The sequence below is a fragment of the Hyperoodon ampullatus genome, assembly GCF_949752795.1.
Source record: "Hyperoodon ampullatus genome assembly, chromosome: 7".
NCBI lineage: Eukaryota > Metazoa > Chordata > Mammalia > Artiodactyla > Ziphiidae > Hyperoodon > Hyperoodon ampullatus.
Genome location: NC_136920.1, coordinates 93,279,476 through 93,306,919, shown reverse-complemented (window position 1 = coordinate 93,306,919; position 27,444 = coordinate 93,279,476). Strand labels below are relative to the sequence as shown.

The 27,444-nt window shown below is 48.5% G+C and overlaps 1 protein-coding gene across 2 annotated transcripts in view; it reads left to right on the top strand.

Annotated features, from left to right (window-relative positions):
- LOC307056061 (alpha-tectorin) overlaps positions 1 to 27,444 on the top strand; it is a gene marked incomplete at both ends in the record, with an annotated part of 70,276 nt that overhangs the window by 19,635 nt on the left and 23,197 nt on the right. For both annotated transcript variants that reach the window (XM_079708525.1, XM_079708524.1), the window contains 6 exons: positions 1,193 to 1,763; positions 3,684 to 4,276; positions 5,544 to 6,117; positions 10,804 to 11,405; positions 19,020 to 19,581; positions 26,743 to 26,942. In XM_079708525.1, coding sequence (XP_079564651.1) covers positions 1,193 to 1,763; positions 3,684 to 4,276; positions 5,544 to 6,117; positions 10,804 to 11,405; positions 19,020 to 19,581; positions 26,743 to 26,942 — 3,102 coding nt within the window. The remainder of the gene's footprint in view (positions 1 to 1,192; positions 1,764 to 3,683; positions 4,277 to 5,543; positions 6,118 to 10,803; positions 11,406 to 19,019; positions 19,582 to 26,742; positions 26,943 to 27,444) is intronic.

Genomic DNA, 27,444 nt, shown 5'->3' with positions numbered 1-27,444 from the left:
AGCTTTATTTTCCTGCAGAACACTTTTCTGATGTTGTTATGTATTTTAGGTATTGGTTTTGTTTGCTGTTGGTCTCCTGAAGAGGAATAGACAGTTCCAAGAGGCAGGGATTTTCATCCGTTTCACTCTTTGCTAATCCCCAACTCTTAGAACAGAGTTTGACACACAGAAAGGGCTGAGTTGACATCTACTGAATGAATGGACCCTGCCTGTGTCCAGCTTCCTCTCCAGCCGCCCATTCCCTTCCCTCTGCAGTACAGTGACACCCCGATGACTGTCGCTATTCTCATGCAGCTACTTCTAACAATGTGATTTTATTCACTTGTTCTGGAATTCTCTATCCCCTACTCTTCCTTTGGCTGCTTCTGTTTATCTCTAAAGACCCAGGTCAGACTTAACTGCCCCTAAAAACCCTATATGACCCCCCTCCCCAGGCTGGATCAGTGGTCAGGTACCATTCTCCCACTGCATCACTGCATCACCTATGAACGTGTATTTAAAACTGTATGTCATAAATATCCATTTGTGTCCCTCTTCCTCAGTAGACCCAGACCTCATAAGGGGCAGGGACAATTACTTTTTTTATTCTTTATTTCTCAGCACCTAACATCGTGCTTGGTACCCAGTAGGTGTTCAAATTTATTGTGTTGAACGATGGTATGACATAGGCCTGGTATCAGGAAGTGACAGGGTGAAACACTCAGAGAATAACACCAGGGCAGCCTCAGAGCTCGATGGTGGGGACAGTTTATAGAGCACCTTCCAGCTGGGAAGAGGGGTCGGGGGTGCTAAGGGCAGCGAGGGGGTCATGGAAAGTATGTGCCTTAAGCTGAGACTTGAAGAATGGATTTCGAGGAGAAAAGGGGAAAAGCCATGTAACTAGTCTTTCAAGAAAAGACGTGAAGCTGGCCCAAGAGCCAGCCAGGAAGTGTTGACAGCCACCTGGTCCCCAGAGGGGTTTAGAGTGGCACTAAGCAATGCACGTCTGTCACAACTCAAACGCCAGCCTGCTCTCGAAGGTTCTGGGGCCCCTGCCTTCCTGGGAGGCAAGCCTGCTGGCACCCGAGCCTTTTGGGGGCCACTCTCTCTGTGGCACTGAGTTGCTCCATCCCTCCCCCCTTTCCTGACCTCAGCTGGACCCACTGCCCTGGCCCCTGCTCACCTGCCTTTTTACTATTGCTGTTGTTGGCAGGTTAATGACCTAGTGGCTTCTTTGCCCGTCACCTTAGACTTGGGGGCGGTGAAAATCTACCAGAGTGGCTTGTCTACTGCTGTGGAAACGGATTTTGGACTCTTAGTGACGTTTGACGGCCAGCACTACGCCTCCATCTCCATCCCAGGCTCCTACATCAACTCCACTTGCGGGCTTTGCGGGAACTACAACAAAAACCCTCTGGATGACTTCCTGCGCCCCGACGGCAGGCCAGCCATGTCAGTCTTAGACCTAGGAGAGAGCTGGCGGGTCTACCACGCTGACTGGAAGTGCGACTCAGGTTGCGTGGATAATTGCACCCAGTGTGACATGGCCACCGAAGCCCTCTACTTTGGCCCCGACTACTGCGGCTTCCTCAACAAGACCGACGGCCCCCTGTGGGAGTGTGGCACTGTCGTGGACCCCATGGCCTTCGTGCACAGCTGTGTGTATGACCTGTGCAGTGTGAGGGACAACGGGACACTCCTGTGTCAGGCCATCCAGGCCTACGCCCTTGTGTGCCAAGCCCTGGGCATTCCGATTGGAGACTGGCGAATCCAGACTGGGTGTGGTAAGCTGGCATCCTGTCCACTCGGAAGGCCACGCCTGTGCAGGGGGGCTGGGAGAGGGTTTCGTGGCTCCTAAGAGAGCTCCCTGTTAACACACATTGCCCGAGAGTCAGGGTGAGGTTGGAATATAGCAAAAGATAAAGAATGAACTGTAAAAGCAACTTGACCTTTCTCCTCACCCAATACTGTGGCCAGAAAACAAGAAACCACTGATGGGCATCCGTGGTCAGGAGACACGGAATGCATGGCCCGAAGAGGGCCCTTAGCAGGGGTGGCCCGGGCAGAGTTGAGCAGGGAGGGGGCCGTTTCTGAGCTGGAGGTGGGTGTCCCCACGGCTGTTGGGGACATGTGGACACTGGCCTGGGGAATCAAGAGCAGCCTTTGGGAGAAGAATGTACCTCCCAGATGGAACCCATGGCATTTTTGTCCTTGGATGTTTCCTCTCTACTTTCAGTGCCTTCAGGTTCTGTGACTCCTGCTCTAGAGCATTTCAGCTGGTCCAAAAGGGCAGTAGACAGGGCAGGTAGCAGACCCGGAAAGAGGCCTTGTTCTAAAATGCCGGGTGGTGAGGAAAAAGGCCCCCAAAGTGTGGGAAATCCAGCTGTCCCCTTGGAATTACACTTTTGGATTGAGCGTTTGGAACAATTTAGCTATCTTATGTTTTCCTTCTATACAACTTACATCCCTCTCACTTTTCCTAGTTATGTAACTGTTAAAAACAAGCAAACGAAAAACCAAATTGCTTCTTGGAATTTTGTTTCTTTCCTGGTCCTTGGTTTTCTCCATATGAGTAAACCGAAAATTATTATCCGCGCATTTGAGAGTGCTATGGAGGTGAGATTTAAAAGTTTCTTTCAGTTCCCAGGCCAGAGGGCAATTTTTTCCTATCTGTATAGGTTGGATTCATATAAATCAATATGTATCAGAATCAATTCTTAGAGAATTGATCAAGCTACTAAAAGACAGTACATTTAAACGTTTTTGTGTGTGTTGACTGGCCAGCCTCTATCACGCCTGGAGTATCCAAATCCTGATTCAAGTTGAGATTGAATATGACTTCTCTTTGATCCCTGTGTAATCCAAGGGCATCCAATTGCCTAATTTTTTGCCTATAATGGCTATTTTTTTTCTAGTGGTACTACTTTCCTACCCTCCACATTCCTCTCCCTGTCTCTCATTTTAGTGGGATGAATTGTATTTAATTCAGAGAACTTGTCTACCAGCTCTTGAGCCTCTGCCTATTGGGGTCAACCAGACTCAAACCAGACTCAGATGTTCTTAAAATAAGAATCGCAGTTTTCCAAGGCAAGAAGGGCCTTCAGAAGGCATCCAGTCCCAGTTCAGTCTCCTGGGGGAATAGGCACACAGGTTCTTTTCAGATAGCTGAGGTTCTTTCTTATTTTTAATATCCCAGAGAATTCATTTTCACAGTCTTCTTTGGTCCCTGTTTGAAAGTTCACTTTTTCAAATTCCTCCTCTAAGAGTTAGATTTTTCATTTCTCCTGTGAGTTGGATTTATTTCCTCCTAGGAATGGGCCACGTTCTATAAAGTCAGACCAACTTATATGCCCATCAGTTGAAGATCTTAAACCATCTCGATGGTTGTAGTTCACCCGATACTAAACCTGTATTGAATAATCAGTCGAGCCTAGTTAGGATAGGAGCCTGAAATTTTATTTCAGTCAGGATGATCCAATGAGATCCCAGTCCATCACATTGCTCAGTAGTTACTACCAAAGCAGTTGCGCTCCTTGCACACCCTCAGTCTCCCTTCCCCCAGTGAGTGGTGGCTTGGCCCTCCCTCTAGGTGCCAACTGGTCCAGAAGGAGCGTTCTTCCTCCAGGCCCCCGTGCGTGGTGGATCTGGCCGGTTAGCCCCTGGGTCATTCACCTTGTCACGCTCTCTCCTCTCCCCTACGTCAGTGTCCATGGTGCAGTGCCCGAGCTTCAGCCACTACTCCGTGTGCACCAGCAGCTGCCCGGACACGTGCTCAGATCTGACGGCCTCCCACAGATGCACCATGCCCTGCACGGAGGGCTGCGAGTGCAACGAAGGCTTTGTCCTCAGCACCAGCCAGTGCGTCCCGCTGCACAAGTGCGGCTGTGACTTCGACGGCCACTACTACGCCATGGGCGAGTTCTTCTGGGCCACGGCCAACTGCACGGTGCAGTGCCTGTGTGAGGAGGGCGGCGACGTGTACTGCTTCAACAAGACGTGCCGTGGCGAGGAGGTGTGCACAGTGGAGAACGGCTACCAGGGTTGCTTCCCCAAGCGGGAGACCGTGTGCCTGCTCAGCCAGAACCAGGTGCTGCACACTTTCGACGGCGCCGCCTACCCCTTCCCCGTCGAGTTCTCCTACACGCTCCTCAAGACCTGCCCTGAGCGGCCAGAGTACTTGGAAATCGACATCAACAAGAAGAAGCCGGAGGCAGGGCCTGCTTGGCTGCGGGGTCTCCGGATCCTGGTGGCCGACCAGGAGGTCAAGATAGGAGGCATCGGGGCTTCGGAGGTCAAGGTAAGACCCTTGCGGCCTTGGAGACTTTTCTGATGAGTCCTGCCAAGCGAAGGAGCCGCGCTCTTCAGGCTTGCCTGGCTGCCTCTGACCGTGAGCGGATTCTAGGAAGGCAATGACTCCGAAATGGGAGCGTTTTCTAACTGTCAGCACCAAATAAAAGTCCATCAGGTGGAGACTTGGAGTGAAGCTGGAATTCCTCGAATTAGAGCAGGACTAGCTCGCCAGAGTAGCAAATACTTATAGGATGCTTACTGTGTCCCATTCATCCTAAGAGGTAGACAACATCATTATTCTCATTTTACAGATGAGAAAACTGAGGCACAGAGAGGTTAAGTAACTTCCCCCGGGACACACAGCCATACAGTGGGATTCAAGCCCGGGTCAGCTGGCTCCAGAGTCTGTGCTCTTTACCCTGTACTATGCTGCATCTCTTACCTGTAGATGGGAATCCGTGTGGAGTAGCACAAGGGGTGCCTGCCATGGTGCCTCACACCCTGCTGTCCTGGTCTGAAATACCCATCACTAAGCATGCAGACTCATAGATCATTAGTAAGAAGGAATCTTGGGCATCATCGAGTGCAACTCCTTGTTTTCACATGAGGCTCCCAAAGGGCTAAATGAGGGCTGTGGGCCTGACCGCTGGGAGGTGGCAGAGCGGGGGTGAGGGAGGGTGAGGGAGGAGCAGATCTCCCTCCTCCCAGTGCATGTGCATTTCATAATATCACATGACATCTAATTTAGAAAGCAAAAGTCAGTGCAGCGAATAAAGCATACATCCACACACTGAAAGGGCTGTGTTTTTATTCCCATTGACACACTGGCAGAAATTAATTTATCAAAATAATAATAGGTAGATAGGCGGATGGACAGCTAGATAATTAGACATATACTGTGTGCTTCCAAGGGGCTGAGACACAGGAAAAGTACAATTTGAAGGGAGAAGAAGGAGGCAGGACATCGGGGGCAGGAGGAAGCCACATATCTACGGTGACTGTTGCTCACACTTCAGTTTTGCTTGGAACTAGCTTAGGGTCTCACACACACACAAATAAACAGCCAATGTGTTGGATCAGAGGAGCCTGGAAAGAAAGAAACAAAGATGCCCACGAAAGAAACAGTTGATGTCTGTGTGGTTTCCACACGGTCTGCTTCTCAACCTTACTCCAAGGGCTAGTCATGGGGCAGAGCCACGTCTCTATTCACAGCCGAGGAAGCTGTGGGCACCCTGTGTGTATCTGGAACTGATGATAGCGATTTGAATTTTCAGGTGAACAATCAGGAAGTGGAACTGCCTTTTTTCCATCCTTCGGGGAAGCTGGAAATTTATCGAAACAAAAACAGCACGACCGTCGAGTCCAAGGGTGTCGTGACCGTGCAATACTCAGACGTGGGTCTGCTGTACATCCGGCTCTCCACCGCCTACTTCAACTGCACGGGGGGCTTGTGTGGCTTCTTCAACGCGAACATCAGCGAGGAGTTCTGTCTCCCCAATGGCAAGTGCACGGACAACCTGGCGGTGTTCCTGGAAAGCTGGACCACTTTCGAGGAGATCTGCAACGGGGAGTGTGGGGACCTGCTGAAGGCCTGCAACAACGACTCGGAGCTGCTGAAATTTTACCGCAGCCGTTCCAGGTGCGGCATCATCAACGACCCCTCCAACAGCTCCTTCCTGGAGTGTCACGGCGTGGTCAACGTCACCGCCTACTACCGCACCTGCCTCTTCCGCCTGTGCCAGAGCGGGGGCAACGAGTCCGAGCTCTGTGACTCTGTGGCCCGGTACGCGAGCGCCTGCAAGAACGCCGACGTGGAGGTGCAGCCCTGGAGGACCCACGACTTCTGCCGTGAGTTCGGGTGACGCCATGGGGGCGGCCGGCCGGGGCGGGGCGTTGATCACTGAGACCGCGGATCTTCTTCTCTTCCTGGCGCAATCGCACTCAAGGACAATCTCATTAACCCTGTACATCTTCCCTAGTCTGACATGTCCTCTGGAAGGCTCGTCCCCCCAGACTAGACTATTCCGCATCTTTATTGTTGTTTCTTATCACACAATCCCTCTTCGTTGTAGGACAATTAGCTATTGACCCTTGGTTATATCTAGCAGAGGGAACACATCATGTCAAAGGACCGGAAATCTTTGTGATGGCTCGGTGGGCGCCCTCTCTCTTGGCAAGGCAGGACCCCATTCATTTCAGCACATGGCGATCAGTCAGGGTGCCTTTCCCGGAGTAGAGATTAGCCCCGCTCCCCAGGGCAAACCTGACAATGGCTCTTGAGAGAGATTCCCATGGGCCTGGTTGTTCATTTTGCACCCAGAGTATCTGACCTCTCTCAGCAGTACTTGTACTAATGAGAATAACTGCTGGGAAGACGAGACATATAATCCCCTCGGTTCTGGGCGAGCCCAGGGGGAGGAGTAAATGGAAGGGTAGAAGGAGAAGTGGCTGAGGGCGGGACCCAGGCCTGGAGCCAGGACCGCCGAACCTGGACCACATCTCCCGCCCCTTCCCCACCAAGAAGGTCGGCCCTCACGGAGACCAGCGCCACCACTGAGGTTCCATCCTTTACATCTGGTTATGTCTCTTCCATTATATTTCTTCCTACCTAAGTTTGTTTATTTTTTTAACTTTTTATTTTGAAATAATTTTAATGTTACAGAAGGGCTACAAGAATATCTATGTAGCTTTTACCCAGATGACCTGTTGTTAGCATTTTGCCCTGTTTGCTTTGTCATTCTCTCTCACTGACTCTCCGTTTGAAGGGAAGTTGCAGACATCATCCCCCTTTGCCCCTAAATACGTTAAGTGTATATTTCCTTAGAATCAAGACACTCATTCACAGCACAGTACAGTTACTGGCCTTAGGAAATTTAACATTGATGCGATAACTTAATATCCACTTCAGTTTTGCCCGTTGACCCAGTCGTGTCCTTTATGGCTTTCCCCCACCCCTCCGTGCAGATCTAGTCCGCGACCACATGGGGCATTTAGCTGTCATGTCTCTTTGGTCTCCTTAAGTCTGAAACAATTCCTTAGCTTCTTTGTCTCTTACGATCTTGTCATTTTTAAAGATTACAGTCTCCCCCCTTTTGAAATAGAATGGCCCTCCATTTGGGTTTGATGCTTCGCCATGGCTGGGTTCTGCTCTACATCCCACCCAGCCCCCTGCATAGGAGAGGCATGTTTTCCTCATGGTATCAGGTCACACGTGGGGCACACTCTGTCCAGCCTCCTCTCATTGGTGATGGGCACATTGATGCCCTGATCAGGGGTTGTCAAATATCACCACTCTGTGTCACTACATTTCTATCTTGTGACTAATGAGCCATCTGTGGGGAAGTACTTTAAGACCATGCAGCGTCCTGCTTGTCATCACAATCCCCCTCCTCAGCTTAGTGCCCACTGATGACTTTTGCTTGTATTGATCTTCAGCATGTCGATTACATGCTGACAGTTTACAGCTCCAGCACTCTCTCCACTTGTGCCTGTCAGCAGATGTCATTTTACTGTAAGCAAGAGCCCTCCTATCTCTTCTGCCTGCCTGTCCCCTATCTATCATCCATCCACCGATCCATCCATCTATTTATTTACCTCAATCATCTATCTATCTTATCAACATGGACACACAGATTCCTGTTTTTCTCAATGCTTTATGTTTCATATCACATTTGTTGTTTTGGCATTAAAATTATGACAGATTTGGCCTGTGGGTGCTCCTTCCAGTTGCCTCCTACGTCCTTTGGATATGCCTCTGTCATTTTCTTACTTTCTAGATTAACGAGATGCTCCACATCACCTCTTAACCTTCCCTGCCCCAGCCTAGAATCAACCATCACTCTGAGAAATCCTGATTCATTTTGGTGGGGAATGTTATTAGAAGCTATGATCTGGGTGAGGCTTACCCATTGCTATTGGGGTATCCTTACCTTGCCTCTAAGGCTTTGCAATAGTAACATCTTAGACAGAGCTAAGAATATCCCCCCTGCCTCCCCCACACACACATCATTATTTAAAAATAATGCTCTGGTTTCTGAGCACTGGAAGTCCAAAGGAGCATATGGAGTATCATCTCAGAGTTGGGCGGTTATATCCCTGGTGACCCTAACCACACTGGGGAGGGATTAATAACAGAGGCTGTGAATGTGCAGGTGGAATTCTGGAAGCATGCTCTTTTCATAAAGTCACCTAAAGGGAGGGAGGCTCCAAGGTTCCTACGGACCACCACATCTAGTTGGACCTTAGAATGCTTTCCCAAAGGCTTCTCTTTAACCCACTTCCCACATCCTCTTTTGCCCCACCTCCAGCTTGTCTAAAATAATCTCTGTCCCTGCTCCTGTACTCCACTTTCTAGTTATAGTTCATTCACATTACAGGATTACAGAGTCTGCCCCATACCAAATCCATTTTGTTGCCAGGCCATGTCTGTGCCATGCTTTTAGACTATGAACTCCTACCCAGCAGGAAGTGTCTCTGGATTGTTTTTTTGTACTGCAGGAAGCACAGTTTGGTGGCATGGCTCATGCGAAGTGAGTGTGGCGGGATGACAGTGATTCCCTCTTTTTCCGGGTGCGAAGCCTGCTGAGAATCACTTCTCCCCATCCTTCATCAGGGCCTGCAGAGCTGGAGCAAACGCTCATAAGTGCTTTTTTTAGAGAGAGACTTGTGGACGGAAGCAGCCACGTGGAGCATGGCTTCCTCCGGTGGAGGGCCGGGGCTCACACTTGATTAATCAAGTCTCTGGGTACTAAGGGGTTAATCTGGTCAGGGTTTTGCCGAGTGGGGATTGGACTGAGTGACAGCTGCAAATCAGGAACACAATCTTCTCTGGACCTGGAGAGAGGCAATCACTGCTTCTGTGTTCAGATATTTTTAACCAGCTCTCGCTGGCAGAGCCAGGCTGCCCAATTAAGTAATTTCAGAGGCATTTCAGGAGCCAGGGGAAGTTTTATTACTTCATGTCTGTATGTTCCAGACTTTCAGACACATTCAGACAACACGATAAGTCATAAAATGAGAGCCATTTAAATAAGTCATGTTATTTGCTATCACCATAAACCTGCAGTCAGTGTTATAACATTCATAATTTAGAGACAAATGTGAAAATCGCTCTATACAGACATATTTAATCAGTGCTGAACTAGCCTACAACTAGTCAGTGGAGGTGGAGACAGTCCTTTAGCCCAGAGGGAAAAAAGATTGGCTTTCAGGCCACAGTGCAGAACTGTTGAGCTGGTACTTGTGGGCGGAACTATTATTGCCATGCCATTTCTCTATAGTGTCCTTTGTGTCCTTGGATTATAAAGCCCTCTAAAGGAGTGATCGTATGCATAAGACCTAAAGAAAGCCTTAAAGACAAGATCTTAAACTCCCAGGAGACAGTGACGACGTTCACAGATCTTTAGAAAACACAGACCTGGGGGTAGATTTCTTCTGTATTCCTGGGTTCATCCCGGCTCATGTCAAGTTTTGACAAACAAAAATAATAAAGAGACATGGGAAGTCACATGGAATTCCATGGTGAGCCGCACGTGCTGTTATTTTATGCGCTGTGCTTACTGACGCAGAGTCTTGATCTATCAAGGAAGCCTTCTGGGCAGAAGAGTGACTTGAAATGAAACTTGGAGGATGGGTAGGATTTGGCTTTGTGAGGGCCGTGCAGGAGGGGCAAAGGGTGTGAATAAAGGAGGTGGGCAGGACCATGTGCCGAGGTCATTGAGGAGGTGGAAGGGGTCGGAGGACACCAGGAGCAGAGAGGTGAAAGACACAGGGAAGGTCCAATGTGTAGAGTAGAAACACCTCCATGAAACCTATCTGTAATGGAAGGAAGTGTAAGAAGGGAAAGGGTGCAGTGTTTATTGAGACCCTACTGTGGGCTTGATATATTAGGTTATTAATCCTCAGAACAGCAGTCCTAGGTAAGTACTGTCCTTATTTAATAAGAGAAGAAACTGAAGCTCAGAGATGGTACCCACAAGTCTCTACAGCCTCAGAGCACTTGTTCCTTCCAGGACTCTCTTTCCGGAGTCTTTGAGTCAGGAGACTCAGAGTCGGGAGATGCAGATTCGAATCTCTCTCCAGTACTTATCAGCTGGATTAAGCCACTGAACTTCAGTTTCCTCACTTATAAGACAGGGGTGATGTGACTGTCCTCACCATCCAGATTGTTGAGAAAATTACACTAAAATGCCTAGAACAGTGCCTGGCTTGCCACAGGTGCTCAGAACAGGCCCATCGTCCCAGAATCTCCTACATGATAAGCTAAGTGCACTAGAGGAGCACGTGAGTGAGGGGCTCGCTGAGCCTTGTGGATCACCCCAAATGAGGATGGCAGTGGTCACATGGCATTTGCTGAGCTCACCGTGCTGGACAGATAAGTCCCATGCAGCATATATACTTGCACACACACACATGCACACACACTATGCACACAGCCATACATGCACACACCCATGCATACCAATGAGTGTACACAGACTCTGTCTCTGACCTCTGTCCCTTTCTCAATCCCATCTCCTCCTCGCCCACCCTCAGCTCTGGAGTGCCCGGAGAACAGCCATTTCGAGGAGTGCATGATGTGTACAGAGACCTGTGAGACCCTGGCGCTGGGCCCCATCTGTGTGGACAGCTGCTCCGAGGGGTGTCAGTGTGACGAGGACTATGCCCTGAAAGGCAGCCAGTGCGTCCCCAGGAGCGAGTGTGGCTGCAACTTTGAGGGACACCATCTTGCCACCAATGAGACCTTCTGGGTGGACCTGGACTGCCAGATCTTCTGCTACTGCAATGGCACAGACAACAGCGTCCACTGTGAAACCATCCCCTGCAAGGGTGACGAGTACTGCATGGAGGAGGGCGGCCTCTACTACTGCCAGGCCCGCACCGACGCCTCCTGCATCGTCTCGGGCTATGGCCACTACCTGACCTTTGACGGCTACCCTTTTGACTTCCAGACCAGCTGCCCGCTCATCCTGTGCACCACAGGAAGCAGGCCGAGCTCAGACACATTCCCCAAGTTCATCGTCACAGCCAAGAACGAGGACCGGGACCCGTCGCTGGCCTTGTGGGTCAAGCAGGTGGACGTGACCATGTTGGGCTACAGCATCGTGATTCACAGGGCCTACAAGCACACGGTGCTGGTGAGCGGTCACAGGCCAGACCCCAGGAGGGGAGCCGTGGGGATGTGAGGATAGGGGTCCCGGGTCAGCCAGTCAGGCTGCAGCTGAACCAGGCAGGTCCAGAATCCAAGGAAAAGCAGAGGATGTTAGAGCAGAGAGGGGCCCTGGAGATTTCCCATCACTTTATCTTACAGATAAGGAGACAGGGCCCTCAGAGAGAAAAATACCCAAGTCACAGGCACCAAATTAGGAACAGAGCCAGCTCTAGGAACGGTGCCTTTCATATTGTAGCAGAGTGTGTTGGAGATGGCACAGACCTAGATGGAGTCCCAGCTTGGCTACACTGAGCAGCCTCAGACAGTCGCTGTGTATATACGAGAATGTGCACCTAGCATGGACTAGGCGTCAATAAGTGGTACTGCTGTCTAATCCACCTCCTTCCCTTAGTTGAGATCAAAATATTTGCCTCCTCGGACCTCCTTCTGCCTCTTTCAGTCTCCCTTTCACTCCCAGGGGACCTGGGAGTTCAGGAGTCTTGTCTACATCTGGAGCACCCTGGGGCTCCCTTGCAGTCTTCTTACTTTTCACTCCCTTGGCCATGAAGACAGGAGCAGGTAGGGGTTGAGGAGTTCCATGCACTCCGAGACCAGCCTGAGGATGTCAGCCCCAGCCACAGGCCAGCCACCCCTCCTCCAAGGGCCCGCTCTGAGCAAAACTTGGGACACCAGCAAGCCACTGCTTTAGCGTTTTGGAGGAGCTGACTTAGGATGTCAGCCTTTTAACACCATCCTCCCAGGTCTGCGGTGTAATTTATCTCTAAGGAGGTTCCTCTTCCTCTCATATACGTTCCCTTTCAAATCCTGAGCTGTTAAAGACTTCCTTGGGCAACTCTGCTGATTTCTTTCCTTCCTTAGAATTCCCTTTATCCCCCTTCTCTGACAAAGAGAGGTTTCTGAGCTTCTTAAACCGTCCTCCCTTTCACGTTTACTGGAAAATGTGCCTTCTTAGCATCTAAGACGGAAGTCTCACTATGAACATCCTTCTTCCTTTTCTTGGATATTTTACCCAAACTGCCATTGGTTCCCTCTGTGTTTCACCTAACAGTTGGTTCCTCTATCATTTGTGGCATTAATCATACTGTATTTTTCCATGATGTTCATGTCTCGCTCACTCAATATTCATAGTGGACTTCTTGAGGGCAGGAACCACACATAATCCATCTTTATGTTAAATGAATATACTGTGTGCTCTGACACTCAAAGCATCTGTCACATGAATGAAGGAGATGATGTAATAAGCCCTTTCTTCCAAGGTTCCTACGACTTTTGTTTTGCTGCTGGTCACTTCTTCAGCAATTTGAGAGATGAAACTGCCACCTGGACAGGTTAGGAATGGATCAGATGCTTTGCTTTTAGCCACAAAAGATTTCCAACAGATGTCCGGATGGTCAAAGTCACTCTTTACAATAACTTCCCTCTCCTCCATTTTCATCAATTGTGTTAAAACAAGCACATCAATCATTTTGTCCATGTGGCTGCATCATATTTGTCCTTTTCTCCTTTGCTCCTCCTCTGACATATTTCTACCCTTAGATTTATAATTTTGGATATCGTTCCTTATCTCTGTGACATTCAACACTTTTCCACCTTCTACCTTTCAGGTTTTTTTCTTCTTCTAAAATATAACCTGTTAACAGTCCCTGTCCCATCCAGTGTACTATGAAAGCGTATTTTCTGCCTTGTGTTACACACTGTCAAGGTTTAGGTATATAGACATCTGAGGCTACCCATGTTTTCTGACCCAGTTATTTTCACATATAGACACTGGATCTTCATGAACACGTGTTCTTTTTCCTGCTCTCCCTTCTCTCCTCCCCAGTGGCTGGTTCTCCTCTCTCACCAGGTGTTTCCCTCCCTTTGGGTCAGCTCACCTTCCAGGCACGTGTCTCATGAGATGCCCTCAAGCCTAAAGTCAAGAGCCATGAGAACTACACAGCTGGTTTCTTCCTCCCACAAAGAAATGCGGAGGGAAGGGTATACTAGTTCTTAGGGCTGCTGTCACAAAGCATCACAGACTAGGTGGCCTGAAACAGCAGAAACCTATTCTGTTACAGTTCTGGAGGCCAGGAGTCCTAAACCAAGGTGTCCTCAGGGCCATGCTCCCCCCGAGGTCCTAGGGAAGCCTCTGTTCCAGGCTTTCCTCCAGCTTCTGGTGGCTGTAGGTGACCCTTGGCTTGTAGCAGCATAACTCCAGTCTCTGCCTCCATATTTTCATGGCCTTCTTCCCTCTGTGCCAAATCTCTCTCTCCCTTTAAGGTCACTAGTCATTGGATTGAGGGCCCGCTCTTTCCTCGCATGATCTCATCTTAATGATGACATCTGCAAAGACCCTATTTCCAGATAAGGTCACGTTCACAGGTCCTGGGGGTTAAGACTTCCATATACCTTTTGGGGGGGACACAATTCAGTCTACAGCAGGGAGTAATTAGAGAGTAATGGGCATGAAAGAGGTATTGATTCAAGGGGTGGGGGGACCCTTTCCAGGGCTCTTCTTTCTAAGTCACAAGATGTCCAGAATGCCCAAGCTGGGAATAGAGTGTACAGCTTTCAAACCTCTGACAGGAAGACCAAGTCCAGGATGCTTGAAGGTTCTTTTCTTCTGGGGCGCAGGGGATAGATTTAGCATTTCCTTTGAATTATTAATACGCATTACAGGATCTGCTTGTTCAATGATTTGCGTTTGTTTTTCCCATGATGTTATTATTAGTCACCATCTCTCCCTGAGAGAAGAATAACAGCCGTCATAATGACAGCGCGCAGTGACGCGCCAGGCAAAACACAGCGCAGAGCCCGGGTCACTGCTGGTGCTTGCAAAAACGGAGGTGACATGGAAGTGACTCCTTGGGACACCGGGTCCCTCTGTGATTCTGACCTTTCTCTGCATTAAGCAGTACTGAGGATGTGGGGAAACCCACCAAGCCGAGGGAAATTAGAAATAAATATGCTATATGTATACCAGCCAGGGAGTGGGAGTGAGTGACAGAGGTGAGCCACTCCTGGGCACCGCAGAGCCCACGCCTCAGCCGTCCACAGCCCGAGCTCCACAGAGATGGCCTCTCTCCTCCATCTCCCCCGGGCTTCTGCACAGCTGGGTCCTGCATGGTCCAGGCCAAGGGGAAGGCTCTCAGGACCTTCCAGAGCTGGTGTTTTTATCACTGATTGCCCACCCCGTGGCCATCAGAGAAGAGGGAAGCTTTGAGCATCACTCTGGCTCAGTTGCAACTGATGGGCTTGCATTGACACGCTGTTCTGTGCCAAGCCCTTCGGGTAGAAATGTGAGTCAGACACGGCTTCTGTCCTAAGGGAACTCAGGGTCTAGTGGGAGAGACAGACGTGTTTGCAGGGAACGTCAGCGTGATGTGAAGTCCCAGAAAAATGTGACGTGCCGTGGGGAAAGGGGGTGTGTCATGAGAGAACAGGTTGCCTGAGCCACCTGGGGGGATGGAGGGAAGGCTTTCTGCAAGAGATGATCCAGACCTGAGCCCTGAAGGCATCCGTTGGCCAGGCCGAGAAAGAGGCAAGGGCGTCCTAGGACAAGGAAACGTCAGTGGAGATCCGGGGCGGGGGTGTGAAGGGGACCTCAGAACAGCTGAAGAACAGCTGTAGCAGCAATCAAGGCCAGTTGTTTAAAGGAAAGCTCGCTACTGCAAAGCGAATATGTGGCCTTATTTCCAATACTTCAGTATTAGGAACACATTTCCCCCACTCATCCCCATGCCCTGCTCTCTTCCTCCTCTGCGCCGGCCTCTTCCATCCATCCTTACCCACCCCTCCCTTCCTCTGCCTCCCTTTTCCCCTCCGTTTCACAGGGACAGACAGGGCTGTGATGTAGAGGTGGAGGTTACATTCCTGGGGCCTGAGAGATAGGCAGAAGCCAGGCAGGCCTGTCTGCGTCGAGGCTTCCCTTTCCCAGGTGCTCCTGGGCAGTGACAGGACTCGAAGGCCTTGAGCTGTAATCCAGGCACATGGCATCCCCAAGGTATCGCCCCCTCCTTGACACCCACTAGCCAGGAATAGAGAATGTGGAGAAACTCAGGAGGAAAAGCCAGCCAGCACGCGTGAGCCCTTGGGTGCTCAGCCTTTAGTTTATTCGTGTGAGTCGTCAAGGCTCGTGGGAGTCCCCACGGCCTCTGCTTCCCTCGGTGACTTTGCTCACCTGTGTTCTCTGTCTCTGGGCCTCCCGGTTGAGAAAGTTACGCTCACCGGGCATGACCTCCCTCCTCCTCTTCCCCCCTCCATGCTGTCTCGGAAATGACCCATCACCACGTCCTCTTCACCTCTTCTCGTTCCAGAGAAAACGAATTATCTCTTCCCCTCTCCATGGCCGCTCTCCACCTGCACCATCCCTTTCTTGCCCTCTCAGGCTCTTGCCTGTCTCTCATCTCCTCCCCCTCCTGTGTCCTGGGCCTTTCTCTTCAACCCATAAACATATTCCTTTTAAGATAAACCTTGACTCCGATTCAATCCAATCCCTCTTCTAAACAATCTCTCTCCTCCCCTTTCTTACCAAACTCCCAGAGAGAGACATCTCTGCTTCCATATCCCCTGTTTGCTGTTTAACCTCTGCAACCTAGCCTCTGGTATCATCATGCTACTGAAGTTCTCTTACCAAGATTGCTGGTGACTTCTTCTTTGCAAAATGAATGAGTCTTTTTCAGGCTTGATTTCATGGGACGTTACAGACGAGGCCCTCCATGGTCCAGGCCCTCCCCACCCCTCCATCTTCATCTTCCATCATCCCTGAGGACACATTTTATGCTCCAGCATCATTCAATTGCTGTAGTTCCTCATATTTATGAGGCATTTCCCCTCCTCTTGGCCTCAGCTCAGGCTACACCCTTTTCTTGGGATTCCCTTTTCTTCACTCTCATTCCTTCATTTTTTGTTGTTGTTGTTTTGTTTTGTTTTCAATTTTTATTGAAATATAGTTGATTTACAATGTTGTGTTAGTTTCTGGGGTACAGCAAAGTGATTCAGTTATACATACATATATGTGCGTGTGTGTGTGTGTGTATATGTATATATACATACACATATATATAGTCTTTTTTTATATTTTCCCTTCCATTATAGGTTATTACAAGATATTGAGTAGAGTTCCCTGTGCTATACAGTAGGTTCTTGTTGGTTATTTTATATATAGTAGTGTGTACATTTTTAAAAATTTTTATTGGGGTATAGTGTATTTACAATGTTGTGTTAGTTTCTGCTGTACAGCAAAGTGGATCAGTTATACATATACATATATCCACTCTTTTGTAGATTCTTTTGCCATATAGGCCATTACAGAATATTGAATAGAGTTCCCTGTGCTCTACAGTAGGTCCTTATTAGTTATCTGGTAGTGTGTATATTTTATTCCCAAACCCCAAATTTATCTTGACTGGGCAACATCACTCAGCCTTCAGGACCGGGTGTGGGCACCCTCCTCTGCGGGCATCCCTGATTCTGTCCCCAGGCTGAGTCTGGTGCCTGTGCATCTATTTATCTCTATCGTTGCTTTTATCAGATGATGTTATTATTACCTGTTTATGTACTTGTCTCTGCCACATGCCTGTGAGCTCCTAGGGAAAGAGCCCTATGCTTTATTCCAGCGTTTAGCACGGTGCTTGGTGCACAGCAGTGCCAAACTGATGGCTCCTGGATGAATGAGTGAATTCTGCCTGGACCAATATTCATAGACAAGGAGATGGCTGAGTTGAAATTTAAAGGGTGAAAATTGCCCCAGAGAAAGAGAGGATGGGGGAAGGGCACCATTGCTGTCTTAGGTTGGTTCCCTAGAGGCAGAGTGTGAGGTGGGGATTCCTGAAAGTGAGGGAAGAACCAGGGGCAGAGAGCTCAGCAAGGATGTGGTCTAAGTTGGACATCAGCCTGGGCCACCGGGAGCTCTGGTGCATGACCTGCGCACAGAGTTGGTCCCCCGTGTTGGTCAGTCATTGGCCGAGGGCTGCCCTTAGGGTGGGGGTGGGGCTGGATGGGGGGGGTCATAACCTCCTGGGCCAAGGGCCCCCCGTTTGGCCAAGGCCAGCTGCGAGTTATCGTTAACTCACAATCACAACTGCTAAGGATGGACACAGAAAGCACCACCGCACTCGCAGCAAAGGAAACGGCACGCGGAATGGGGCAGCTCGGTCCATCTGGGGAGCAGCAAAGCGCTGGGTGTGGCTGGGGTAGAGGAAGTGAGTGGGTGGGGCCCGAGAGGCAGGGGCCAGCTCCTGGAGAGCCCTGTCCCATGTGCTAAGCGTACCCCACATTTTATTCAAGCTGTGCAGGGGGTTTTAAGTATTAATTAATTGCTTTCAATTGCATTAAAAAATATTGGAGAGGCAGTGGTGAGTGGCTGGAGGAAGGGGGCAGTACCGGGGTAGGGAGACCAGTTGGGGGCATATTCAAGAGTCAAGGTGGAGGGTGATGAGAGTCTGAACTAAGGTGGTAGCAGTGGGGCTGGGGGCGGGGGTGTCAGATGGGAGAGAGATTAAGGAGGTCAGGACGGGGGTTATTTCCTGGCAGGGAGCAATCTACGACCACCCTGTGGGCAGCCACCTTCTTCTTTCAGGAGGAAGACCAGCTCTCCTCCTATCCCTCACAACAGTCTGTTTTCCATCAAGCACTCACCCAGCCAGGGGCTGCAGGGTTTGGCTCATCTGCATCAAAATGGTGCAAGGGCCATGCAGTTCTGGAGTTTGACTTTAAGGGATTTCCTTGTTTTCTGAATTTAAAATCTACCGGAGGAAACATGCATCAAGTGCCCTCTCCATTGTGCTGGGCGCCCAGCAGGGAGTGAGGGGAAGGTGGATGTATAGATCAATAAAGTGTGGTCCCTGCCCTCAGGTCACTCCTAATCTTGTAGTTGAGACAGAGGTGTAGACAACCAGTTGTAATATAAGACAGATGTGATGTGTGCTTCAATAGCAGGGTACACGTGCTTGATCTTGGCCAGAGGTGCAGGAGAACACGAGAGAAGTATAAGTAACATAAGTAACATGTTCTGGTTGCCCAGACGAGGGAGTGATGATTCATCCTGCCCACCAGCTCCGAAAATCTTGCCTTAGAGAAGAGCCGACATTTGAGCAGGGTCTGGGGGATGAGAAGGATATTGGCAGGTAAAGAATGGCATCCTAGGCAGAGGGACCAGCAAAATCAAGTCATTCTTCAGGAAAAAGAAGATCCTAGAGGAATTAATAAATTGGGGCTTGTCTAAGATAAATCCACAGTAAAGCTGGAAATAGAAACACAAGAGTTTTAGGTTTGGGTATTTTAGTCTAAACTTTAATTGAATTCTTATTACCCTCTCATTACCTTGGAGAAAATAATTTGAACTCCTGGAGGGAATAATGCTATAAACAGAAGGCACTGAAATAAATAGGTGTATTAGTGTACAAAGGATAGTCATTTAAGTCTGTTCAAATCCTAATAATAATAGTTGAGGGACAGAAACAACACTAAATGCAAAGATTTCATTCAACCTGCTCCAACCCCCCGTGGGGCTGCCTCTCAGAGGCTAATCATTAGAAAAGCGGGGCGGGGCTGTCTGGGCCACCTGTGTTTGTCTGTGCCGACCCTCTTGCTCTTGCAGGTCAACAATGAAAGGCTCTATCTGCCCCTGAAGTTGGGACAAGGGAAGATAAACATCTTTTCCTTTGGCTTCCATGTGGTGGTGGAAACTGACTTTGGCCTGAAGGTTGTGTATGATTGGAAGACCTTCCTGTCCATCACGGTCCCTCGGGGCATGCAGAACAGCACCTACGGCCTGTGTGGCCGCTATAATGGCAACCCCGAAGACGACCTGGAGATGCCCATGGGTCTGCTGGCCTCCAGCGTCAATGAGTTTGGACAGAGCTGGGTGAAGAGGGACACCTTCTGTCAGGTCGGCTGTGGCGACCGCTGCCCTTCCTGTGCCAAAGTGGACGGTTTCTCCAAAGTGCAGCAGCTCTGCAGCCTGATCCCCAACCAGAACTCAGGCTTCACCAAGTGTCACAGCAAGGTCAACCCCGCTTTCTTCTACAAGAACTGCCTGTTTGACTCTTGCATCGATGGCGGCGCCGTGCAGACCGCCTGCAGCTGGCTGCAGAACTACGCCAGCACCTGCCAGACACAGGGGATCGCAGTGACCGGCTGGAGGAACTACACGTCCTGCTGTGAGTCCTTCCCGTTGTCTCTCCTTCCATCTTGATTGGTGTGGGCAGGCCGGTCATCCAGTACAAGTCAGAGCAAACTGAGTGGGGCAATTTCAGGAAATGCACTTTGGAATTGAGTTTGTTACCTGAAACAAGAGATTGAACCGCCCGGAGCCTCCGTTTTCTTATCTATAAAGTGGGGTTAATACCGCTTACTTCCTGTATTCCTCTGAGGATGAAATAAGATCACATACATAAAGCACAGAGCAGCACATATGGCATTTGGGCTCAGGAAGGGCACAATAAGATTCTAACAAAGGACGAATCGAGGGAAGAGGGAGTTAGTAGATTGCTTAGTTTGTTCTAGAACCTCATGGACCCATCATTAAGTGTACTGATAATTTATACACTTTCTCTTAGTGTGTTTTTCTATTTGATTCATATATGTCATGTATCCGTCTCTGGGTTGATGAAATATAGCAGAATGTTAAAAGCATTGGAAAAAGAATTAGATACACCTGAAATTAACATTAATATTGCACATCAACTACATCTCAATGAAAAAAAAGAAAAAAGAAAAAAGAAAAATAACTAGAGCTCCTGGATTCTAGCCTTGCTCTGTCCTTAAGGATCACTGTGACTTTGAAACATTTCACTTTTCCTCCCTGGTCCTTAGTTTCCCCCTGATAATGCTCTGCCTACACTCTTTATACGTCAGGAGGATCAAATTGGTAACTGAAAGCCTAGCACACTCCATGCATGTTAAGTGGGATCGTTAACATTCGTGGCTCGCCTTGAGCCAAGCCCAGTGCTACACACTTTATCAACATTTGTTCCTCCGTAACCCAATTAGTCAGGGAGAAGCTGAGACTCAGAGGAGTTAAGTAATTTGCCTAAGGTCCTACTATCTCAGTGGCAAAGTCAGGGTTTGACCTTTCAGCCCCAAAGCTCCTGCCCTCAACTCATACACTTCACAGTGAAATAATTTGTCTGCATTTAGCACATCACAATAGGAAAAGATGGGGAAGAGAAACCAGTATTGGTCTTTGGCCAATCTGCCTTGGTCTATTTTCCCATCTCAATCTCATTAGCTATAGCAAATTTCTTTTAGGCCTAACTGTACGAAAAAGGCTACACATGGATGCTGAATGCAAAGAGCTCTAAATGAGTGATCCAGCAGGGGTCCTGGAGAGTAAACTCCCTTTTCATCCTGGGAAGGGGAGATTCGGATAAAAAACCAGAAACAGTGTTGTCATTTAATGCTCACACAGTTCATTTACATCCCACATAATTGGATTCATGTAGATTGGGAGGACAGGGTGGGAGGAAGTGGGGAGGGGGAGGGAAAGATGCCATTTCAGCCATGCTCAGTCCCTGAGTGAGGGGCTGGGGGGAGCGATGCCAGTAGGGGTGACTGTCCAGACTAATTGGCCTCTGGTGACTTTAGTAAAATAAATATACCTATAAAAAAGTCAGGGTCTGGATAAATCTCTAGAGCTACTCTGGATTCACTGGGGTGAGTTCAATGGGGCGAGAGAGCTTGCCTTCCTCTAAATCAGCAGACCAGACTGTAGACACAGGGGCCTAAAGATGGTGCAGGATGGGGAGACAGTTTTAGGAAGGAGACACTGCCCGCTGCCTCTTGAGACCTGCCACAGGGCGTTGCCTCTTTTCCTGTAGCCATGCCATGGCGACTGCACTGCTGTCTGGCGTGGCTGGGATGGGGAGCAAGGGATAGTGTATGCCCACATCCGTTGCCTCTAGCTGCAATGGGCAGGGAGATCACAGGGAAGAACTGTTTTTAGAGGAGGCTAATTCCAGGAAGTCTCACCTTAATTTATGGATATCAATTTTTGTCACTCACAGGAAAGAAAAGGAATCAAGTTAGTAAGCCCTCATGACCTTACCTTTGAGGAGGAAGGTCCCCTACTTCTATGCAGCTTGGACCCATGGGGCTGAAACTGGTGCAGGATGGGGAAACAGTTTGGGAAAGGGATACCCTTCATAATGCATATGAAGACTAGTTTTCTTGTTCGTCTGTACCCTCCACCAGCAACGTTTCCTCTCCCCTCCTCAGAGTTCTGTCCAGACATCGGTTACCTACTCTATACACCGTCACAGGGAGTTCCATCCAAGGCACTCAGAGCAGAGCCTGTCCTGCCTCGCCCTTGGCCACGGGCCCCATCCGGGCCTAGATAGCTGCCTGCCAGCAAGGCCCAGGCCAAGCGTCCTTACCACGAGAGGGATAGACCTTCCCCCACCTTGGCATTTCAGGACAGGAGCCAAGATCCAAAAGAGAGCTCCTGAAGAGGTGGTGGTGGTGACTGGCAAAAAGAAAAGCTAAAATAAGAGAAAAAAATTATACTTTAAAGACGGCGTGTGGGTGGAGATTGGGGGGGCGGACACAGTTGGAGACAGCTTAGTTTTCCATTTTGAATTTCAGAACAGAGAAAAGCCGTGGGAGATGGAGTCCTAACTCAGCCAATTCAATCTGAGAGATCAGTGAACACAGGCTGCCTTGAATACAGTTGTTTGTAACCATATCTGACATGACGTTAATCTCTGAGAAGCAAGGGCAGAATCGCATCCCTCTGCCTACCCCCCGCTTCCACTAAGAATTCATCCATTTCAACACTCACATGTTGAGATATGAGAATGGTGTTTTCAGGAGAAAAAGGTTTAAACCAGAACTGCCTGTTAAATGTACACTTTATTGGTAACAAGGTAGAATGCTGTTGGCTTTCAATGATATTGGCTGTTCCTATCAATGGGATAATTTATTACTCAGTTACCTTCTTTGCAAATGCATTGGAAAACTCCGTCACCCAAGTTGAACACACAGACTTGGGGCAGTGGGGGAAAAGGGAGGCCGATTGTCTTAATTACTAACCCATCCTTAAAATTCTTCCAGCTGAATTTGTCATTCTTTCAACCCCTTAATGCGGGACTTAAAGTGGAGCACTGGATGGTGAGGGTACGGTGAGAGAAGCAAATAACAAATGCATAGCAGGTATTTAGCTCTGCCCACGTGCCAGGCACTATTCTAAGTGCCATATGAGTCCTCACTCATTGACTCCTGTAACTTTACAGCAACCCTGTAAAGTAGGCACCATTAATAGTCCCATTTTCTAGAGGAAGAAACTGAAGCTCAGAGTAATTCAGTGACTTTCCCAAGGCAAGTGGCTCGGGTAAGTTGGAAAGTGCCTCCAGAGACAGTGCTCTCCCCCTGTACAGTGCTGCTTCTCTTACCCTGGTCAAGCCAGGAGGCCCTGAGGAGCTGGGGAGCCCGCAGGTACTGCAGAGGGTGTACAGCTCTGGAGGATCAGGTCTGTGAAGGCATCTACCAACCTCAGTGGGCCATGGTGAGAATTAACTGTGATGATGTCTCATAAACCAGGTCACCTGGTGCCTGACATCTGGTACATGGTCAGCCAAGTTTGAGTATCATTATCATTTTCTCTTTTATCAGAGGCAGCTTGTGCAACTTCAGAGTCCTGGGTCCAAAGTCTGGTAATTAGGGGGTTTCTTATATATTTCTCTGCAAACTCAATAAATTCTAGTGGAACAACTTTTTAATATTACTATTACTACAACTGCTCCTACTATTAATAACAGAAGCTTTCATTGAAGTACCAGGCACTGTACCAGAAACTTTGCAAAATCGCACTTCATTTTATCTTTACTACTTATTATCCCCATTTTACAGATGAGGAAGCAGAGGTTTAGTGAGAGTAAGTAACCTGCCCAAGGTGACACTGTTAGTTAGTTGCAAAGCCAGGGCTCAAACAAAGTCAGTTCTATTGCATTGCTGCATTGCTCCTCAGAGGGACCCACACATCCTACCCACCTGGGGCACAAAGGCTACGTCAGTCCACTGGCCACAGCAAGAGACACATTCGTGACCGTGATAGAAATACAGGTGTAGAGGCATCATCACTCTCAGCTCTTAGTACTTCATTTGGGTGGAGAAAATCAGAATTAGGAATTTGGAAGTTTGTTTTCAAGAATCAAATATTTATTAACCACCTGTCATGTTCTCAGCACTCTTTTGAGGACCATGGAAGAATCAGAAGTATAAAATAATGAGTTTATTGTCTAGTTGGGGAAATAGGACCAGCATACTTGAAACAACAGTGGACATCTCTAAATCGGTAGTATATCTTCCCAGATATTAAAATATATTGTAGAGTTTCAGTAATTAAAACAAGTCAATACCGGCACATTCCCAGAAAGCCCAACCAGTGGACTGATGAGAAAGTCCAGAAACAGGCTCAAACACTAAAGAGAAATTCGTATATAGTAAAGCTGGCATTTCAGATCACTGTGGGGAAATGTACTGTTCAATAAGGGACAAACTAGCAGGCGGAAAAATATTTAAACCCTTCCTTCATTTCCTCAATCAAAAATAAAGTTCCAGTGGGATGGGATGAATTGGGAGATTGGGATTGACATATATACACTAATATGTATAAAATAGGTAACTGATAAGAACCTGCTGTATAAAAAATTAATTAATTAAATTAAATTAAAAAGAAAAGGGAATGAAAAAAATAAAATAAAGTCCGGACAGAACCAAGATTAAACATAAAAATTTAAGTTATAAAACTACTAGAAGGGGCTTCCCTGGTGGCGCAGTGGTTGAGAGTCCACCTGCCGATGCAGGGGACACGAGTTCGTGCCCCGGTCCAGGAAGATCCCACATGCTGCGGAGCGGCTGGGCCCGTGAGCCATGGCCGCTGAGCCTGCGCGTCCGGAGCCTGTGCTCGGCAGCGGGAGAGGCCACAACAGTGAGAGGCCCGCGTACTGCACAAAAAAAAAAAAAAAAAAAAGCTACTAGAAGAAAAACAAAGGAGTCTTTTTGGTAATCTTGCAGTAGAGAGGAACTTTCTAAGCAAAATGACCAAAGCCATAAGGGAAAACCTGATAAATTTGATTACTTTAAATTTCTACATGGCAAAAACAATCAAAAACACAAACATACCAAAAAAAAAAGAAGCAAAGTCAAAAGACAAATGATAAATATTTTTAACACATGGCAGACAAAAGTCTATTTTTAATTTATAAAGAGCTTTCACAATTCAATAAGAAAAAAATTCAACCAACACAAAATGTGCAAAGGATGTGAAAAGGCAGTTCACAGAAAAAGACATACAAAAGGATTACAAACAAATGAAAAGACAATCAACCTCACAAAGAATGCAAATGAAATAAGGACATAGCAGATATGGCATTAAAATTGTTTTATTGTGGTAAAATAGAAATAACATAAAATTTACTATCTTAACCATTTGTAAGTGTACAGTTCAGTGGAATTAAATACATTCATATTGCTGTGCAACCATCACCACCATCCATCTCCAGAGCTCTTTTCATCTTGCAAAACTGAAACTCTGTGCCCACTAAATAATAACTCTCCATTCTATAATATTCCAATAATTCTCCACACCCCACGCCACCCCACCCCACCCCACCCCGCCCCATCCCCTGGCAACCAATGTTCTACTTTCTGTCTTTGTGAACTTAACTACTTTAGATACCTTGGAGAAGTGGAATCATACAGTATTTGTCTTTTTTTTTTTTTTAATTTATTTTTGGCTGTGTTGGGTCTTCATTGCTGTGCGTGGGCTTTCTCTAGTTGCGGCGAGCGGGGGCTACTCTCTGTTGCCGTGCGTGGGCTTCCCATTGCGGTGGCTTCTCTTTGTTGCGGAGCACAGGCTCTAGGCACACGGGCTCAGTAGTTGTGGTGCGTGGGCTTAGTTGCTCCACAGCATGTGGGATCTTCCCGGACCAGGGCTCGAACGCATGTCCCCTGCATCGGGGCAGGCGGATTCTTAACCACTGAGCCACCAGGGAAGTCCCCCAGTATTTGTCTTTTTATGGGTGGTTTATTTCACTTAGCATAATGTCCTCAAGGTTCATCCTTGTAGTATACTGCAGAATTTCCTTCCTTTTTAAGGCTGAATAATTCCATTGTATATAGACATTTTGCTCATCCATTCATCCATTGATGGACACTTGGATTGCTTCCATAGTTTAGCTATTGTGAATAATGCTGCTATGACAACGTGTATAAATATCTCTTTGAGATACTTCTCTCAAATCTTTTGAGTATATACCCAGGAGTGGAATTGACAATAAGTTCGTTTGTACCATGTTTTTAGATTCCACTTATAAGTGATACCATATGATACTTGTCTTTCTCTGTCTGACTTACTTCATTCAGTATGACAATCTCTAGGTCCATCCATGTCACTGCAAATGGCATTATTAGTTTCTGTAAAACTTTTAAGCAAACCTATCTTTAATGATTGGCTAACACTTACTGAACACTTAGGTGCTTGGCACTGTTGTAAGTACACAGACTCACTCATTCTCTCCCAATGAGCCATGAAGTGGTGCCGTGTGTATCTGTGCTGTACAGATAAGGAGCCGAGGCCCAGAGAGATTAGGTAATGGCTCCAGTCTCTTACAGCTTGGCTCCAGAGCCCACGCTCTTCACCAGGACCCCAACTGCCTTCCAGAAAAGCATCTACATGCATTTGAAAACCACAGAACATAGCTGACATGGGTCGGTCTGTATACACAGGCACACACACAGTGCACGTTTGCCTTCTCAGAAATCAAGAGGTTCAGGGGCCTACCGTTTATAAGCTACTGTCTTAGAAAAACGTCCTGGAAGTTCTGAGTTGGTATTGGTATAAGAGTAAGGACTTTTGCAGATCAGTTGGGACTCCACCTGGGGCTTGAAGAATGCAGGATTCAGATAGGCTGGGAGGATGAAGAAGGGCATGGGGAAGGGAGATCAATACACCTGGGGACCTAAAGGCAGGAGTGAATATGGGGCGCCCCCTGGAGGCCATCCAGTGACTCACTGGAGTCAAGATGCATGTTGGGAGATGGGTTTAAGGCAACAGGTTCTAGAGGACCTCAGGAAACAAGGCTGAGGACAGGACAAAGATGGTGTGAGCAGCCTCGTCACCTCCATCTGCTCTTTGGTCCATTACTTCCGCAGGGATAAGTCAGATAGAGGCTTTCCATAAGCAGAGAGAGTAGGAAAGAGGGAAGGTGGCAAAGCTTCCTCCCCGCTGGGCCTCCGTCTCCGCAAGTGGGTGAGCAATGGGCCAGAGGACAGCGTTGACCCTCCTGGTGACTGTCGATCTTGACTCTCGTCTCCCGTTCCAGCCGTCACCTGCCCTCCCAACAGCCACTACGAGAGCTGCGTGAGCGTGTGCCAGCCCCGCTGCGCCGCGATCCGCCTGAAGAGCGACTGCAACCACTACTGCGTGGAGGGCTGCCAGTGCAACGCCGGCTACGTCCTCAACGGCAAGAGCTGCATCCTGCCCCACAGCTGCGGCTGCTACTCTGACGGCAAGTACTACGAGGTAGGGGCGCCCCGCCCGCCGGGTCCTCCTTGCCGGGCAGCAGATTTCTCTCCCGCTCCAAGAGGCGGGCCACGGTGGACCCATCTTCCCACTAGATTACGAAGATTGTGGTGTGGATTCGCAGGGAGGCAGAGCGGGGGGCCGAGAGGTCAAGGACAGGTCTGGTGAGGCTCTCGCGCACGGAGTACCGGACTGGGAAACGTGTTTGGGTCTCACTCTCCCACCCCTCCTCGCTAGCATTTGTGTTTCTCTCTCCTCCACGCCTTTCTCTAGGCCCTTCTGATTTCTTCTCCTGTGAATCTTAGTTAGAAAGCTTCTGATGTGGCTACTGTTTGGAAATAGGACGGTGGTGAATCTGACATTGGTAGCTGTCTCAGCTAAGGACACTTTTAACTGGAAAAGATGGAGCTCGAGGCTGGCAGACGGGGCTTTCCCTCTTCTGCTTATTGCAGCTCCGTTAGAGGGAGTGAAGGCTGCCATCTCTGCATGTGTCATTTGTCAC